Source organism: Apiotrichum porosum (genome assembly GCF_003942205.1).
Source record: "Apiotrichum porosum strain DSM 27194 chromosome Unknown scaffold_9, whole genome shotgun sequence".
In the NCBI taxonomy this organism is placed as follows: domain Eukaryota; kingdom Fungi; phylum Basidiomycota; class Tremellomycetes; order Trichosporonales; family Trichosporonaceae; genus Apiotrichum; species Apiotrichum porosum.
This window is the reverse complement of record NW_021167116.1, coordinates 824,566-841,381: the sequence shown is the minus strand read 5'-3', so window position 1 is coordinate 841,381 and position 16,816 is coordinate 824,566. Positions and strand designations below refer to the sequence as shown.

The following is a 16,816-nucleotide window of genomic DNA, read 5'->3' as shown; positions in this document are numbered from 1 at the left end:
CACTAGTGACGACAATGTTTGCGTCCACTTGGCCGCTTTGGTGACATGAATGACATTGCTCGAGCGTCAACATTGTGTCTCCATATCGTCTCCATATCGTCTCCCCAATGCCTCCAAAACGATCTAGACCAGCGGCAACCCAGGCCGGCCATGTGCTACCTTCTGGGCTTACAGAAGCCCAGCTTCAATGCTTCCACCTGCTCCGTCTCAGCGGAGACACCGCTGCCGCGTCGGCGGTTCACACCGCAGCAACGCAAGGTACGTGACAGTGAACTACATAGGTCCTGACATTCGATAGCCCAAGCCTGCTTCTCTGCGCCTGCAAGCTACACGACAGGAGGATCCATCGCGGTTGTGGAGCGCCCGAAAGGGGTTGGTGAGTCAACATTGTCACAAACACACACACCTTGCGCTGGCTCGTGACAAACAAATGTGGAGGTGGTAATCGCTGACCCACACGCAGGCTCCAGCTCGCGCCCCACGGCACCAGCCAGGCCCGTACCAGCACAGGCGCCAACATCAGAACCAGAGCAAACGTCTGTTGTGCGCCGCAACGGCCATGTTCTTCCCACGGTCATCGTCGAGCTCCCTTCTCCCCGCCGCTTGCGCTCCTCCCTTGGCCGTCCCAACGCAGTCATCGCTGTGGCACCAGCTCCATTTGCTGGCCCCGTCACGGCATCCTCTCTTGTCCCTGCTCTGACTCCTCAAGTGCCTTTACAGCACATTCCACCAAAACGCGGGCGTGGACGTCCTCGAAAGCATTCCTTGCCTGTTATGCATGTTGGCCAGTCTCAAACCCCGGCAACAACCGGCGCCCTCCCCATCCCGGCAGCACCTCCACATGGGCACCTCGGGCCAAGCCTTCGCCTTCGCCTTCGCCAGCGCGTACCAGAAGCTTCAAGGGACCACCCTTCCTCGACCTCTTCGAGCGCCAAGAGTCGCGTGCGCCCAGCCAAAGATGGCGCCGCCGCGGCCCGCAAGGCTCCTCGTTTATCAGCCCCAGGTCGTCTGACCACCACTGTCCCGGCCGTGGATGCTGTAGGTCCCAGTGGCTTTTGCGGCCCCACAGCGAGTCCTGTGACCGGCCCTAGGCCAGTTCCTGCTGCTGTTGCCGCGCAACTGCCATCGCCAGCCCGTTCTGGCGTTGACATTGTGCGCGGCTTCATGGACAAGAACAAGCGGCCACGGCTATCAGAGTCGGATCTGCTCCTGTTCCACCAGCGGCATGCTGGTGTCGACATCGCCCCTGACACCACGGACAAGGAAAAGAGGCCAGCAGGTGTATACCAGACGCGCTCTGGTGTCGACATTGTACGCGGCATCGCGAACAAGAACAAGCGGCCACGGCTCTCCGAGTCGGATCTGCTCCGATTCCACCAGACTCGTCCGGGGGCCGACATCGCACATGACATCATGGACAAGGACAAGAGGCCACGGCTATCAGAGTCGGATCTGCTGCGATTCCACCAGACGCGTTCTGGTGATGACATTGTACGCAGCATCGTGAACAAGAACAAACGGCCACGGGTATCCGAATCGGATCTACTGCTGTTCCACCAGACACATCCCTTGGGTCCTCCGCCGGTTCCAGCACAGGTTTCACAGCAACCCTTATTACCAGTCACCGCGCAAACAATAGGTCAACAACAATCTACCATGTCCATGTCGTCGCCATCGTCATCTGCACTGGCACTCGTACCATCGTCACCGCCTTCCGAGTTCTCCTTCCTGGTGCCCTCATCTCCTCTGTCCAGTAACTCTCCTGCGCTACGCGAAGGCTTTGCGATCCTGGCCCGGCGGGGTATTCATCCGGGGGCAATGGCCGCCTCGGTCTTGCAACCGCCCACTGCCCCGCGTTGGACAGTGTCGACACCCGCCGGCGGCAGCGGCGGGCGCCAAGTATGAGATAAGCATGTGGTGTTCATGCAATGCAGCTGTCGTTCGTACGTGCACGGCGGCCGGACAAGGCGGGTGCGCGGATAATCGAGTTTTTTTTTGGGCGGAGAGTGGAGCGGCAATTGGAGGCCTTCGCCCCGTGCCTGCCAAGTTAGACATGTCTTGGCGGGATAGCGGCCTCTTGCGCTTTTTATCTATTACGCCGAAAGAGCCGCAGCCCTGCCCGTAGCAACCTGTCCACGCCAAGTTACAGCCAAGGCCCCACCACCTGGGTCGCTATCAGTCATGTCTTGGCGGAGTACGTATACAATGGTGGTCGTCACACACGTTCTTACCTCATTGACAACCAGTTTACGCAGTACCCGAGACCTTGGCGGCTTGGCTAAACCTGAGCGGATCAATCCAGATCTCGGGTCTTGGGGGCCGGCATCGGGGGATCGCATCATACGAACATGGGTCGACTTGACTTGGCCACACAGATATATAAGACTTGCTCGGTCGTGAGATTGTGGGCTTCTTCATAACCTATCATGAGTTTTGAGAAGACCCCTACAACACCACCCAGCGACCACAAGGAATCACTCCCCCGCCATGCCAGCACGGTGACCGATGACACTGTGGTCGGGCACCACATGCCCTTCAAGCCCCACACCGTACCAGCAAGCAAGGTGACTGCTGCTCTCGAAGTCGACCCCAAGATCGGTCTTTCTGAAGATGAAGCCGCTCGCCGCCTCGCCATCTATGGGCCCAACCGCCTCAAGCCCCCCGCCAAACCCAGCATGCTGAAGATCTTTGCGCGCCAGGTTGGAAACGCCATGACTCTTGTTCTCAGTGAGTAACCCCATCCCTGGCGTCGTCTGCCCATTATGTGGAGCTTTTTGCGCTCAAAAGAGTGTTGTACCGGCAAAACAGCCGCGGTTTTCACACTCCACCCACTTCCGTTCCTACTGGAACCTGCCTGTTTCAAAAGTAGCAATTAGCTGACAATTTCAGTTGGCGCCATGGCGGTGTCGTTCGGAACAACCGACTGGATCAGTGGTGGTGTCATTGCCGCCCTGGTTATCATCAACGTCGGAGTCGGCACCTACACCGAGTGGGAGGCCGAGAAGACTGTTGCGAGCCTCGAATCCGTGGGAGCACCCCAAGCGACTGTTATGCGCCACAACGCCACTCAGACAGTTACGAAAACGATCGCCGTCGACGAAGTTGTGCCTGGCGATATTATGCTCATCAAGAACGGTGACATTGTGCCCGCCGACGGCCGCGTGCTTGACGGCGTGTCCAACCTCGAGGCCGACGAGGCCTTCCTTACCGGTGAATCGCTTCCCGTCGCCAAGCAGTCCGAGTCCGTCGAGGACGAGAACTGCCCCGTCGGTGACCGTGTCTCAATGGTGTTTTCGGGCGCCCAGATCACAAAGGGCCGCGCGTACGCTGTTGTCACCTACACGGCCATGAACACTGAGATCGGCAAGATTGCGGACGCCCTCTCCAAGAAGGCTACGCGCACCGAGACTGGCTTTGCTCGCTTCTGGCACAAGACCAAGGTTCTCCTTGGCCTTGCCGAGACCACCCCACTCCAGATCAAGCTCAACTCGCTGGCCTACTTCCTGCTCGGCTGTGCCCTCGTCATTGCCCTCGTTGTCGTCGCCTCGACCGGCTTCAAGAACGTTCCCGACACCATGGCCATTTATGCCGTCGCTGCCGCCGTCTCCATCCTGCCTGCGTCTCTTATCGCTGTCGTTTCCCTCACTCTTGCCCGCGCGTCCACCGACCTGGCCAAGCGCAATGCCCTTGTTCGCCGCATGGACGCCATCGAGGCGCTGGCCGGCGTTGCCAATGTCTGCTCCGACAAGACTGGCACTCTCACCGTTGGCCGCATGGTTGTCCGCAGGCTGTGGATTCCTGCTCTTGACCCCCGCGAGTCAGAGGCAGCCCCCACCGACACCAAGCAAGGTCAGACGTACACCGTCGAGACTGGCCAGGACCCCTTCTTCCCGCGTGGCGAGATTGTCCCCGAGTTCCAGCCCCTCGTCCCCGCCGGCACCCTCGACCTCAACCGCAACGACACCTGCGAATCGGAAGACATCGCCAACGTTGAGCCTTCGTCCATGGAGTTTGGACTCCGCGACATGGCCATTTGCGCCGCGCTCTGTAACCAGGCTACGCTCACCCGCCCCACAGACGATGAGGGGTGGGAGGCCAACGGTGACCCCACCGAGATTGCTCTCCAGGTTGCTGCCCACAAGCTTGGTTTCGGAAAGCCCGTCCTCACTGGATCCGCTAACTCCCACCACAAGCACCCCAGGGAGCCCGGTTCACGCCGCTCGTCTTTCGTCCAGCGCCACGACAACGTCCACGGTGTGTACGAGCAGATTGTCGAGCACCCCTTCGACTCGACCGTCAAGCGCATGTCCATTGCCTACCTGTACAGGCCGACCTCGCCGGGCGAGAAGGGCAAGGTGCTCTGTCTTATGAAGGGCGCCGTGGAGCGCGTCCTCGACCGCTGCACCATGGTCCGCGACAAGCCCCTCACTGAGGAGGCCATGGCCGACATTATCAAGAAGGTCGATGCGCTCGCCTCGTACGGTCTCCGTGTCCTCGCCCTCTGCGGAAAGTACGAGCCTATCGAGTCTGCGGCAACTATCCGCGGCGTCCCTCGTGAGGAGTTTGAGAGCGGTTTCTCGTTCCTCGGCCTCGCTGGTATCTTTGACCCGCCTCGCAAGGAGTCGGCCGGCGCCGTCGCCGACTGCCACCGTGCCGGCATTACGCCTCGCATGCTCACTGGTGACCATCCCGCTACCGCTACCGCCATCGCCCTCCAGATTGGTATTCTCGAGCGCAGCTACGCCAAGTCGGCCGTCATGACTGGCCAGGAGTTTGACGCTCTCACCAATGACCAGGTCGATGCGCTCGACGACCTTCCGCTGGTTGTCGCTCGCTGTGCCCCTGAGACCAAGGTCCGCATGGTCGACGCCATCCACCGCCGCAAGCAGACTACCGTCATGACTGGTGACGGTGTCAACGACTCGCCCGCCCTCAAGCGCGCCGACGTCGGTGTCGGCATGGGTACGGGATCGGACGTCGCCAAGCAGGCCGCTCGCATTGTGCTCACCGACGACAACTTTGCCTCGTGTATCCGTGCCATCCGAAAGGGTCGCTCAGTGTTCAAGAACCTGGCAAAGTTCCTTCTGTACCTTCTTTCCGGTAACCTGGCCGAAATCATCGTCCTCCTGATCGGTCTTGCGTTCAAGGACGACAACGGCGAGTCGGTGTTCCCCCTCTCCCCCGTCGCCGCTCTCTGGATCAACACTCTTGCTGCCGGACCCCCCGCCCTCGCTCTCGGCCTTGAGCCTACCGCCCCCGACGCCATGGAGCAGCTCCCGGAAGCGTTCCACCGCATCTTTACCGTCGAGTTTTACGTCGACCTCGTGTTCTACGGCTTCCTCATGGGTTCGCTCGCCCTCGTCAACTTTGTCATTGTCATGTGGGGCGGCTACTTCCCCAAGGACCTCGGCGAGAAGTGTAACGAGGGCCTGAATGCGTCCTGTGGTACCGTGTTCCAGGCGCGTTCCACGTGCTTTGCCACGCTCGTCATTGTCCTCATGATCCACGCCCTCGAGTGCAAGCACATGTCCCGCAGTCTCTGGCAGATGGACCTCTACGACAACAAGGTGCTCCTCTGGTGTGTCGTCGTCCTCACCCTGGCCACCTTCCCCGTCGTCTACATTCCCCGAGTCAACGACAAGGCCTTCCTCATCGGCTCCCTTACCTGGGAGTGGGGAATCGTCTTCGGCATGATCTTTGTCTACCTCGCCGCGTCCGAGGCTTACAAGTTCTGCAAGCGCGCAATCCTCCGTCGCAAGCAGCCCGCAGCCCTCGCCCACCCCGTGAGCGACAAGACCCTCCACATCGAGAACACCATCCCGGTGTAAGGCAAGCCTGGTCAAAGATGGAGCCGAAGAAAAGAAGTTTTAGAAGATACAAACCCCAAACACAAATTCCCCCATTTTCAATCTTATCAGCAAGTTTTATCGCATCGTCCATCCTGTACAGTGCTGGTGTTCGGGAACGGTACACTTAGAGCGTATCCCCTCAGCCTGCGCCAGCGGCCGCACAACACATAAAGGACCTTGGGTTCTCTTTTGTAGCTTTCAAATACCAAAAATGCATCGAGTACTGAAACCTGTCACTCGCTGGGTCACTGGATCTGCGTTGAGCCACAACCACACCAGCCCCAGCGTACCCTTGACCTTCGCGAACGTGCTTGGTCGCGTGATCTCACGACCTATAAACGACACATTGCTGCCAAGGCGTGGGCATCGAACGTGTGGGGCAAGCCATGTAAGGCTGGTAACTTGGCAAATCCTGCCAAGGCGCGTTGCCCAGCCGACGGAGGTAGGGCAGGAACGCGGGATAAAGAGGTGGTGGAGTGGTGAGCAATGTTGGGCGGCAAGCCGGCCCGACACGGACACTGACGCTGCAACGTGCTACGCGATGGCCATGGATCTGCTCTGACTTGCGGCGGATCTGGTCTGCATGGTCTGGTGACCAGGATGCATGCGGTCACTTGAGACGACCAAGGCCGATGTTGGCGGTTCGGGTCTACTGAGAAACAGGGGATGGCACTACGAGTACTTGGGCTCTTTTCGTAGCGATTACAGATCCCGACCAACACGTCAGACTTCGCACAGCGTCGTTGAGGCCGCATCCTCTCAGCCATGCAGCCAACCTGTCCAATGTTCAACGAGCCCGCTCGGTATGGACAGCGTCTGGGCAGTCTCACGCGCAAGGATCTTGTAGGCCGGAGCGTCACACCCGGCCGCAGTTCACTACTCTGGTCTGGCACATGGGTGGCAGTTGCCTGGCTCCTGGAAGGCGAGCAAGGGCTTCAATTCCACTTCTGCAGATGTAGATGACCGGCCCGCTCAAGCATCAACGCTCTGTAGTGCGGTGGCCCACATAAAGGAAGAAGTCGGCCACGGCCCAAGAGCCCGGCCAATGGCTAACCAACCGTTTGGCGTTGATACACACGGTCAGTCTGCTCAACAAGACCGTCTCCGAGTCAGAATCTATGCATACATCTAGGCGTTGGGCAACAAGCGGCGGAGGACCTTGGACTGATACGTCAGCTGGAGCTGTCCCAAGAGCCATGGACAGCACTCACCTGGGCCTTGTTGGCGTACGCAGCCTTGCCGAGGCGGTTGATGCGCGAGGCCGAGAACGAGGTGTTGAGGTGCTGCTTGCCGCACTGGCCCTGTATGTAAATTAGTATTGTGTTCACCGCCCACAGCATTGATGAAAAACTAACGCGCTTGAACTGGGAACATGTCAGCTTGGAACGACAATGCTAATGCGGAGCTCACCAGACCACTGCCGGTCACACGCCAGCGCTTCTTGGCGCCCGAGTGGGTCTTGAGGACCTCGACGACGGGCGAGGTGGAGAAGGCGCGCGATGACCCGGCAACCGATGCGACGAGGGGCCTGAAGAGGCCGAGGGTCGCGGTAAGCATGGTTGTTGTTGGGATAGGGAGTGCAAGTGGAAAAGATCGGCTCAACTCGTGTTGCATGTTAAAATGCTTTCCCACGGTGGGATTCCCGTGCCTGTCGTCAATGGCGCGCGGCAGTGCACTCGGATAACCGCCGTCTGGTGCATCTCCTTTGCTTCTCCGTCTCTCTTTCATCCATCCAGTCTCCCTCTCTCTTATTCTCCCTCCTTACCTCAACAGTGAGTGTTGCTGTACAAGTCTTTGCGCGATTCTAACATCTCAGACTAGCATCAACAATGTCCGGTCGTGGAAAGGGTACGTTCTTGTCGCATTGATGGCCCGGTGGAGGATCACATCACACATCACTGGACCACACGCTGACTGTCCAGGTGGCAAGGGCCTTGGCAAGGGCGGCGCTAAGCGTCACCGCAAGGTAGGTCTCACTTGACACCATGGAATGACTGCGGGGCATCCACAGCGGTGTAACAGCGTCTGTTGTCCTGTGGGGCTCGTGGCTGCAGTTGTTGCATTCCGACATTGTTCTGGTGTTCTTTGTGCTGACGTGCCTTCTCAGGTTCTTCGTGACAACATTCAAGGCATCACCAAGCCCGCTATCCGCCGTCTCGCTCGCCGTGGCGGTGTCAAGCGTATCTCCGGCCTCATCTACGAGGAGACTCGCGGTGTCCTCAAGATCTTCGTGAGTTGGGACGACCGACTGGGTGGCGGCAGTCTGTGGTTTACACAATCGCCGTGATGGGACATCACTAACGGCGCAGCTCGAGAACGTCATCCGTGACTCTGTTACCTACACCGAGCACGCCAAGCGCAAGACCGTCACCTCGCTCGACGTTGTCTACGCTCTCAAGCGCCAGGGCCGCACCCTCTACGGCTTCGGCGCCTAAAGGACCGCCACCCCCTCCAAGAGATCCCCTCCTCCTCGTTTCCTCCTCTTCGTTTCGAATTTGCCTTGTGGGCCGAAGCCCAGTCCTTTTTGTTTTACCTCGATGTGAGAGCGTAAACCCCTTGCTACTGGCACAACCTCCACTTGTCCCATCATGACTGTGGCACGGAGGTGCGACTGGTGTTTGTGTACTTTTTGTTTCCCATTCCCAAGAAACGTCTACCAGGTCTTCTGACTAGAGAACCCGCGGAGTATCCCGCCTGGCTGTCTCACCGGTTGCCATCACTGCAGCTTCTTTTCGTTCCAATACTAAAGGACGTCCTTGACTGCCTCTTGCCTTTGCCACCACACTTCATCTCTGACAACAGATGAAGGAACGCAAACCTTTCAGCAAGACTACCTTGCCACCCAAGTATGCGGCCCTTCCCCTCCTCACTCAGCTCTGGCTTCAGTCACGCTTGGTTGCGCCAGAAGACGACCCCAAGTTCCGGAAGGCCGGCTACCCTCGCCCTCTCAACAAGGCCAACGTCCTGATTGCAGTAGACATTCTCCGCATTGTCGTCCCGCGCCTGTGGGCCGATACCAACCGCCAGCAGAAGTTGCGCTGGGCCATCCACCTGCTGTACATTGTCCTGAAGGGTGTTATCCCAGTCGTAGGGTAAGTGGTGGCGAGCAATGGCCTTTACTGACGAGCCAGCGTCATGGCCACCGCAAAGCTCGAGGACATTACCGCAAAGACACTCAGTGACCCTGGCTCTGTCCTGTGGAGTCAAGTTGCCATTGCCGCCCTCCAAGACATTGTCATCAACAACCTGGATGGGGTGGGCAGGAGGATATTCCATAAGAACAAGCGCCAAATCCATGTGAGCAGCCACCACAACCACCACATTCCAGAGAGCCGAACTGACCGTCAGCATGAAATGAATGTCGCAGTGCGGTACGCTTTTCTCGACACGCAACTGTCATCCTCCATCTCCGATGCCACCGACCCATTCACCATGTCCATGTTTGACGAGGCTGCCATCCTCACTGGAGGGTATGCGGCCCAGGTCAACGGCAAGGAGCTCCGTATGTCCCCGGCCGACATTATGGGCATCTTCGAATCGACTGTCAGTCGCTCTATAAGGGTCGTGGGCCAGTTTGGCCTTGTTGTTCGCGTCTTCCGCCGTCTCATGGCAAAGCGAGGCAAAATGATGCGCAAGTCGGCCACTACAGAGTCGGCGCTCAAGCATTGGCTGACTATCGCCGCGCTCGTCACGTTTGGCGTCTTCCCGTCTGTCGCTAGCTGCGCCGAGTACTACATTTGGGCCACCGAGGACGGCCGCCAGGAGGCCAAGCAGGAACGAGCCGAACGTCGACCTCGCATGAGCAAGTCGAGACTGGAGGCGTTTGCGTATGGTGATAAGAAGCAGGAGGTCATCCTCTTTGGACTCAAAGACTGGATCCTCTCGCAATGGAGAACACTGTCCTTGAAGGAGAAGTTCAAGAAGCAGCATGTGGACCACCCCCTTCTCGTTGCCCTCCCGTTGATTAAACAGACTCTGGAGTCGTCCTTCTACGTGAGTCTTGAGGCCCAGTTGTCGTTCGCTGACACCGCACAGGTCTTTATTGCTTCTGGGAGTCTCCGCTTTCCCATCTCCGTCACTGAGATGGAGACCTGTCGCAGGTCTATACAGCATGTCGTGTTTTCGACGCAGTACACCAACAACGAGCTCAGCAAGTGTATCCAGGCCCCATTCTGGCTCGCTGCATACTACGCCGCCGTTGACCGCACCACTTCCGACACTGGTGATGATTACGAGGCCGTACGCGTTCCCGGCGGGATGGCCGTCGAGATGCGCAACCTCTCCTACACGTACCCTGGCGCCGCTCAGCCGGCTCTGCGCAACATCAATCTTACCATCGCACCCGGCGAAAAGCTGGCCATCGTCGGCATCAACGGGGGCGGAAAGACCACACTCGCCAAGGCCATCCTCGGTCTCCTCAACCTCGACCAGGAGGGGATGCTCCTGTACAACGGCCGTCCTGCCGAACAGTACAATTCCAAGTCGCTGCACGCCCGCATGAGCTGCATCTTTCAAGATTTCTCCAAGTACGAGCTTCCTCTCGCCGAGAATGTCGGTGTGGGCGAGGTCACCCTCATGGGCGACCAGGCTGCTCTCAAGAAGGCGATTGGGCGCGCGGGTGCAAAGGGCGTGCAGCGTGCGGGCCCGCCCAACGCCATCCTCGTTCCGTACAAGAATGTCAAGCGGACGTTTGGGGGCGGCGAGACTGCTACCACCGAGCGGTACGGAGGAAGTACGCCAAGCGACAATGTCAGCCCTGTGATCCGCACGGCCGACACCGCCGAGACCTGTGAAGACACCACCCCGGCCCAACACACCAATGGCGACGACCACTCGCACGAGGTCAACGGCGCCGTCTCGCACCTGGTCGGCGACACTGTCGATCAAGCAGCCGCGCCACCCAACGACCAGGTGGGTGCGCTATCCACGATGAGCGAGTCGGACAGCTGTACCCCTACCACCGAGACCGCTTCCACCGTTGAGTCTGACGACGTCGACACCAACAGCGGGTCCGATTGGGACTCTGACAGCGACTCTGCCAGCGACTCAGACGTCGACTGCACCACCAAATCGGCTGCTATCAACGGCGAGACGGCGACTCCAGTTCCAGTCAACGGTGCTGCAGACTCCCAGGAGCAAGTCGCGTCCAAGGACCAACAGAACGGCAAGGACTCCGAGGCGGCCGCTGCTGCCCACACCGCCACCGAGACCACACAGAAGCCCAAGAAGAGTGGCAAGCGCCCCAAGATCCCTACAGTCGGCCTCTCCGGCGGCCAGTGGCAGCGCGTCGCGCTCGCGCGTGCGTTCATGCGCGCCGAGCGCGCCGACCTGATCGTCTTTGACGAGCCCTCGGCCGCACTCGACCCCGAGGCCGAGGTGCGCCTGTTCAACCGCATCCACTCGATCAGCGCCACGAAGAACGGCAAGCCGCCGACCGCCACGACGGTGTTCATCTCCCACCGGCTCAGCAGCGTGCGCCGCGCCGACAAGGTGGCCGTCATGGCCAACGGGGTGAGTAGGGGGGGTTGGGAGGTTGGGGGCTGAGCTGGGGGGTGATCCGCCGAGCTAACGTGGCCCACAGACCATTATCGAATATGGAACCCACGACGAGCTCATGGCCCAGGGCGAACGCTACGCTGACATGTTCACGATGCAGCGCAAGGGCTTTGACGGGCAGTACGACTGAACCGAGGCGAAGCGACCCATGGAACGCAAAATGACACCCTCAAAGTGTCTCTCTCCGCCACAAGAACGAACTAGAACAAATAAAGTTGCATGAGAATTGAAGTGTTATCGTTAGTAGTCAGCATGCCATGCATTCTACGTGCTGTCTCGCATGTCACCCCGATGATGAACGTTACGCTACCACCCTCGACGCACCACCTTTTGCTCCTGTCCGCTGTATCAAACCACAACGCCACACCATTGCAGAGATGGGAGTGGAGTATGCATGTCTATGGTGGTACAAGGCCGTCGGGCCATGCGCGTGTGGGGAGGCGCCTAAATCAGATCATCTAGTGGGAGCCCGAGATGAATGCCCCAATGGGTGGGCCCACTGTTAAAAGAGGGGAGGGAGCAAGGGACACGGACGTCTAGTTGCCGAGCTGCTTCTTGCGGTACGCCTCGGTCATCTCGCGCTGCACGCCGCCCATGACGGGGCTGTACTTGCTAAACACCATGGAGAACTCGCCCTTTCCTTGTGTCTGGCCACGGAGGAGCGACGAGTAGCCGAACATGTCGTTGAGGGCGACCTGGGCCTGGAGAGTGAACTCGACGTCGGCAATCTCAGTGTCGACAATGGTGCCGCGGCGCTGGTTGATGGCGCCAATGACGTTGCCCTGGAACTCGATGGGGGCGACGACCTCGACGTCCATGATGGGCTCGAGGATGGTGGGGTTTGCCTTGGCAAAGGCCTCCTTGAAGGCGCCGATGGCGGCGAGACGGAACGAAAGTTCCGAAGAGTCGACCATGTGCGCGGCACCGTCCTCGAGGACGAAGCGGACGCCGTTGATGCGGTGGCCGGTGAGAATACCGCGGTCGAGGATCTCGCGGAAACCCTTCTCAATGGCCGGGATAAAGCCGGCAGGAATGTTACCACCAATGACACGGTTGACAAACTCAATGTCGGTACCGTTCTCGCTCTCCTCGGCGGTGAGGGGCTCAATGTAGCCCTTGACCTTACCGAACTGACCGGCACCACCCGACTGCTTCTTGTGGGTGTAGTCGAAAGTGGCCATCTGCTGGATGGTCTCGCGGAACGCGACACGGGGCTTGCCGGTAACGCACGAAACGTTGTACTCGCGCTTCATGCGCTCGACGTAGATCTCGAGGTGGAGCTCTCCCATGCCCGAGATGATGGTCTCCTGCGACTCGGCGTCGACGTGGACGCGGAAGGTAGGGTCCTCCTTCTGGAAACGGTTGAGAGCACGCGAAAAGTTGGGAGTCTCGTTACCCTCGGGGCGGATCGAGAGCGAGATGACGGGCTCGGGGACGAACATGGAGGTCATCGAGAGGGGCGAGGTACCGTCGGTGAAGGTGTCACCAGACGAGCACTCGACGCCGAACATGGCACAGATCTCACCCGAGCCGAGCGAGTCGACATCCTCCATCTCGTCCGAGTGCATGCGCACGAGACGGGGCACCTTGACCTTCTTGCCGGTACGGGCGTTGTAGATGACCGAGCCCTTCTTGAGCTCACCCTGGTACACGCGCATGTAGGTGAGCTGGCCGAAACGGCCCTCCTCCAGCTTGAAGGCCAGGCCGACGAGGGGAGCCTCGGCGGCGGGGATGACGGGGACGGCGGGGGCCGCAGCCGGGAGGGTGGTGTCAAGGGCCTCGTTGGGGACCTCGTGAGGGGCAGGGAGGTACTGGCAGACACCGTCAAGCATCGACTGGACACCAGTGTTCTTGATGGCCGAACCCATGAAGACAGGGACAAACTTGAGGCCAATGGTGGCACGGCGGAGAGCCTGCTGAATGTCAAGAACCGAGATGGGCTCCTCGTTGAGGAACTTGTCGCAGAGGGCCTCGTCGGCGTCCGAGAGCTGCTCAATGAGCTCGGCGCGCTTCTCCTCGACCTGCTCGCGAACAGATTCGGGGATCTCGTCCTTCTCGACGACCTGGTTGCCCTTTTCGCCCTCGTTGTAGATGGCCTTCATGCGGACAATGTCGACGACACCGCCAAAGTCCGACTCGGTACCGATGGGCACCTGAACGGCAGCGGCGGGCATGCGGAGCTTGGTACGGAGCTGCTCGACAACACGGAAGGGGTTGGCGCCGGCGCGGTCCATCTTGTTGATGAAAGCGATGCGGGGGACGTTGTAACGGCGCATCTGGCGGTCGACGGTGATGGTCTGCGACTGGACACCCGAGACCGAGCACAGAACGAGGACGGCACCGTCAAGGACACGGAGCGCACGCTCGACCTCGATGGTGAAGTCGACGTGACCGGGAGTGTCGATGATGTTGAACGCAAAGCTCTCGCGCTCGGGGTTGTCGCCCTCCTTGAGCTCGGTGGGGGGAGGGGGCGCGCTCCAGTCGGCGAAGGTAGCAGCCGACTGGATAGTGATACCCTTCTCACGCTCAAGCTCCATGCTGTCCATCTTGGCTCCGACACCGTCACGGCCACGGACCTCGTGGATGTCCTTGCTACGGCCAGTGTAGTAGAGAACACGCTCGGTAAGGGTGGTCTTGCCCGAGTCAATGTGGGCAGAACTGCAGACGGTGGTCAGTCACGTCGCCATATACACTGAAACACGCCAGCCAACGGGAGAGCTCACATTCCAATGTTACGCTGGCGCTCCAGGCGCTTGACGTCCTTCGGGGTGAGAGTGGGGAGCACACGCTCAGGCCACTGCGGCTCCTCAGCCTCGGCCTCGGCCTCGACCTCGACCTCCTGGGCAGCCGAGCTTGCCCAGCGGCGGAGGGCGGCGGTCTGCGCGACGGCACGAGGACGCATGACAGCGGCAGTCGAGAGCGAGCGGGGTGCAACGGCACGAACGGCGCCGGCGACGCGCGCAGGAGTGCGGGCGAGGGCCGGGGACGAGATCGAGGCGCGCGAACGCACGAGGAGGCGCGAGACGGCGGTCATGTTGCCGTGTTTTGGGGAGAGTGGTGGGTGTGGGTGTGGTTGAAGAAACGTCAACAGTCGCGGCGACCCAGGATGGACCTGAAATTCGGAAGCGACTTTTCAGTTCGGGCGGATCGCGGAAAAGCGGCGACAGAGTGGCGGCGGGTAGACAATGGACAACGACTGCAGAGGTCGCCGTCTTTCCACCTCTGCAACAACGGGGGTGCATGTATCGCCACGGCACCGACAAGAGTGCAGATGGGCATACATAGCAGAGCCGTGTGGAGCCTTGAGCATGCACACAGGACCCGCTTTCAAAACGTCTGCCACATCGGCCTCTTGCCTCCGTCTTTGCCCGAAAAGAGCCGCTCCAGTCTTGACAGGCGGTTCTCTCCTCTCTGCACTGCACTGGGAAAGGAGATGTACAGATGCACATGTATGGCAGTCCTTAGAAGCAGCACCGAGGATATCTGCATTGATTTGACGGTGCTATGAACTGCCCTGCTGCCCACCGTTTGCTTTGAGCGGCTCGACATCTCCTGCACACATTGCCTCGGACGGGACCAAATCTTTGGTGGTGGTTGGTGTGCCGCTCGACATTTGGGCCATCTGACGTCGGTCTCACATCGTCTCCATCTCTCGCCACCTCACATTCACTCCACCCACCACCATGCTGCGCACGTCCACTGCGCGGCTTCTTGCCTCGACCTCTCGGCGTGCGCCTATGCGCCCCATCTCCAGCACGGCGCCTGCGTTTATTCGCATCAAAAAGCCTGAAGGTGCTGCTCCCCCTGCTCCGTCGGCGACCCCAGCAACTCCCACTCCTCCCGCGACACCTTCGCCTGCTGAGAAGCCCGCCTCTGCCCCCGAGGACCTCGTTACCCCGCCTGCCCCCGAGCCTACCGCTGAGCCTGCCGTTGACGCGTCGGCCAAGCCTGCCGAGGTCGAGGAGGCGATCCCGGACAAGCCGGACCTGTCGCAGCTCCCTTCGCTTGACATTGACCCGGAGCTCCAGCCCGTGATTGAGGAGCCCAAGGAGAAGGCCAAGGGCAAGACCGGTGGCAAGGGCAAGAAGGCTCCCCAGTACGAGTCGTCTATTGACCGCCAGCGCCGTTTCATGTCGCGTATCGCCTACGGTACGCTCCTGGTCGGTGGACTTGGTGCCATCTGGTACGTTGGCGAGCAGGAGAAGGAGAAGCAGGACGGCAGCGCTCTTGACCGCTTCAAGCGCAGCTTTGCCGAGCTCAGCGACTACTTCTCCAAGCCTGCGTTCACCAAGCTCCTGCCCGACCCCCTGCCTGCTCCTCACCAGCGCCCGTACACTCTCCTTGTGGACCTCGAGGACCTCCTCGTCCACTCCACCTGGGACCGTCAGCACGGCTGGCGTACGGCCAAGCGTCCTGGTGTGGACTACTTCCTCGGCTACTTGAGCCAGTTCTACGAGATTGTCCTCTTCACCAGCCAGCCCGTCTACGTGAGTTGCTGCGTGCTTTGCGCCTGTGGCTCTTTTTTTTTCTGACCGCCTTCCCCAGACTGCCCTCCCCGTCGCCGAGAAGCTTGACCCCTTCACCCTCTATCTCCCTTACAAGCTCTTCCGCGAGTCGACCCGCTACATTGACGGCAAGGTTGTCAAGGACCTCGAGTACCTCAACCGTGACCTCTCCAAGGTGGTCATGCTCGACACCAACTCGGACCACTCGGCCCTCCAGCCCGACAACGCCATTGTCATCCAGCCATGGGACGGTTCCCGCGGCGACAAGGGTCTCGTGGAGATGATCCCCTTCCTTGAGTGTAGGTGCCGATGGTATATTCTTTGCCTAACCTACTCCAGCCATTGGTATCTTTGCCCCCGCCGATGTCCGCCCCGTGCTCAAGCACTATGCTGGCAAGGACATTCCCCGCGAGTACGCCAAGAAGGAGGCCGAGGCAAAGGCCGAGGCCGTCGCGCAGTGGGAGAAGGCCCACCCCAACGCCGCAGCGGGTGCGGGTTCGGGCTTCCTCTCGGGCGTGTTTGGCGGTGGTGCTGCTGTGAGTTGAATCATTAGCTAAGTGGTCGCGTTCCCGCCATAAACAGCTGACATGTGTTCTCCCAGTCGCGCCCCAAGCAGCCCATGACCTACCTCGAGGTCAAGCGCCAGCAGGCGCAGCGCCAGTACGAGGAGGAGCAAAAGTACTACAAGGAGCACGCCGACGAGTTTGCGCGCATGATCGAGGAGGACAAGCAGCGCCAGATGGCCGAGATGAAGGGCTCGCTCATGGGCATGTTTGGCGGCCCTGGCCAGCCGGTCGCCCCCGAGCAGATCGAGGCGGGCGCGGGCAAGGAGCAGCAGCCCAAGCAGTAAGGAGGCCGGGGAGCGGGGTATCAGGAGGTACACACAGGAGGTACACACACCACACA

General features: G+C 60.0%; 7 protein-coding genes across 7 annotated transcripts; 5 read left to right on the top strand and 2 right to left on the bottom strand.

Annotated features, from left to right (window-relative positions):
* Window positions 1-107: 107 nt before the first annotated feature.
* EHS24_009560 (uncharacterized protein) lies at window positions 108-1,757 on the top strand (the record flags this gene model as incomplete). The annotated part of the gene is made up of 4 exons (XM_028624835.1): window positions 108-258; window positions 299-376; window positions 464-1,311; window positions 1,500-1,757. The coding sequence occupies 4 exons, from the start codon at window positions 108-110 to the stop codon at window positions 1,755-1,757; spliced, it is 1,335 nt and encodes a 444-aa protein (XP_028475003.1).
* A 669-nt stretch (window positions 1,758-2,426) lies between these two features.
* EHS24_009559 (uncharacterized protein) lies at window positions 2,427-5,828 on the top strand (the record flags this gene model as incomplete). Its single annotated transcript, XM_028624834.1, has 2 exons — window positions 2,427-2,727; window positions 2,890-5,828. 2 exons carry the CDS (start codon window positions 2,427-2,429, stop codon window positions 5,826-5,828), a joined length of 3,240 nt encoding a protein of 1,079 aa, XP_028475002.1.
* A 1,149-nt stretch (window positions 5,829-6,977) lies between these two features.
* On the bottom strand, window positions 6,978-7,406 carry EHS24_009558 (uncharacterized protein; the record flags this gene model as incomplete). Its single annotated transcript, XM_028624833.1, has 4 exons — window positions 6,978-7,013; window positions 7,061-7,150; window positions 7,205-7,213; window positions 7,260-7,406. 4 exons carry the CDS (start codon window positions 7,404-7,406, stop codon window positions 6,978-6,980), a joined length of 282 nt encoding a protein of 93 aa, XP_028475001.1.
* A 272-nt stretch (window positions 7,407-7,678) lies between these two features.
* HHF1_3 (Histone H4) lies at window positions 7,679-8,284 on the top strand (the record flags this gene model as incomplete). The annotated part of the gene is made up of 4 exons (XM_028624832.1): window positions 7,679-7,697; window positions 7,772-7,815; window positions 7,957-8,079; window positions 8,159-8,284. 4 exons carry the CDS (start codon window positions 7,679-7,681, stop codon window positions 8,282-8,284), a joined length of 312 nt encoding a protein of 103 aa, XP_028475000.1.
* A 367-nt stretch (window positions 8,285-8,651) lies between these two features.
* On the top strand, window positions 8,652-11,535 carry EHS24_009556 (uncharacterized protein; the record flags this gene model as incomplete). Its single annotated transcript, XM_028624831.1, has 5 exons — window positions 8,652-8,941; window positions 8,981-9,146; window positions 9,198-9,842; window positions 9,885-11,360; window positions 11,431-11,535. The coding sequence occupies 5 exons, from the start codon at window positions 8,652-8,654 to the stop codon at window positions 11,533-11,535; spliced, it is 2,682 nt and encodes an 893-aa protein (XP_028474999.1).
* Window positions 11,536-11,941: 406 nt separating this feature from the next.
* On the bottom strand, window positions 11,942-14,439 carry MEF1 (Elongation factor G, mitochondrial; the record flags this gene model as incomplete). Its single annotated transcript, XM_028624830.1, has 2 exons — window positions 11,942-14,063; window positions 14,129-14,439. 2 exons carry the CDS (start codon window positions 14,437-14,439, stop codon window positions 11,942-11,944), a joined length of 2,433 nt encoding a protein of 810 aa, XP_028474998.1.
* Window positions 14,440-15,088: 649 nt separating this feature from the next.
* Window positions 15,089-16,760, top strand: TIM50 (mitochondrial inner membrane protein required for protein import; the record flags this gene model as incomplete). Its single annotated transcript, XM_028624829.1, has 4 exons — window positions 15,089-15,892; window positions 15,951-16,209; window positions 16,250-16,446; window positions 16,512-16,760. The coding sequence occupies 4 exons, from the start codon at window positions 15,089-15,091 to the stop codon at window positions 16,758-16,760; spliced, it is 1,509 nt and encodes a 502-aa protein (XP_028474997.1).
* Window positions 16,761-16,816: the final 56 nt, after the last annotated feature.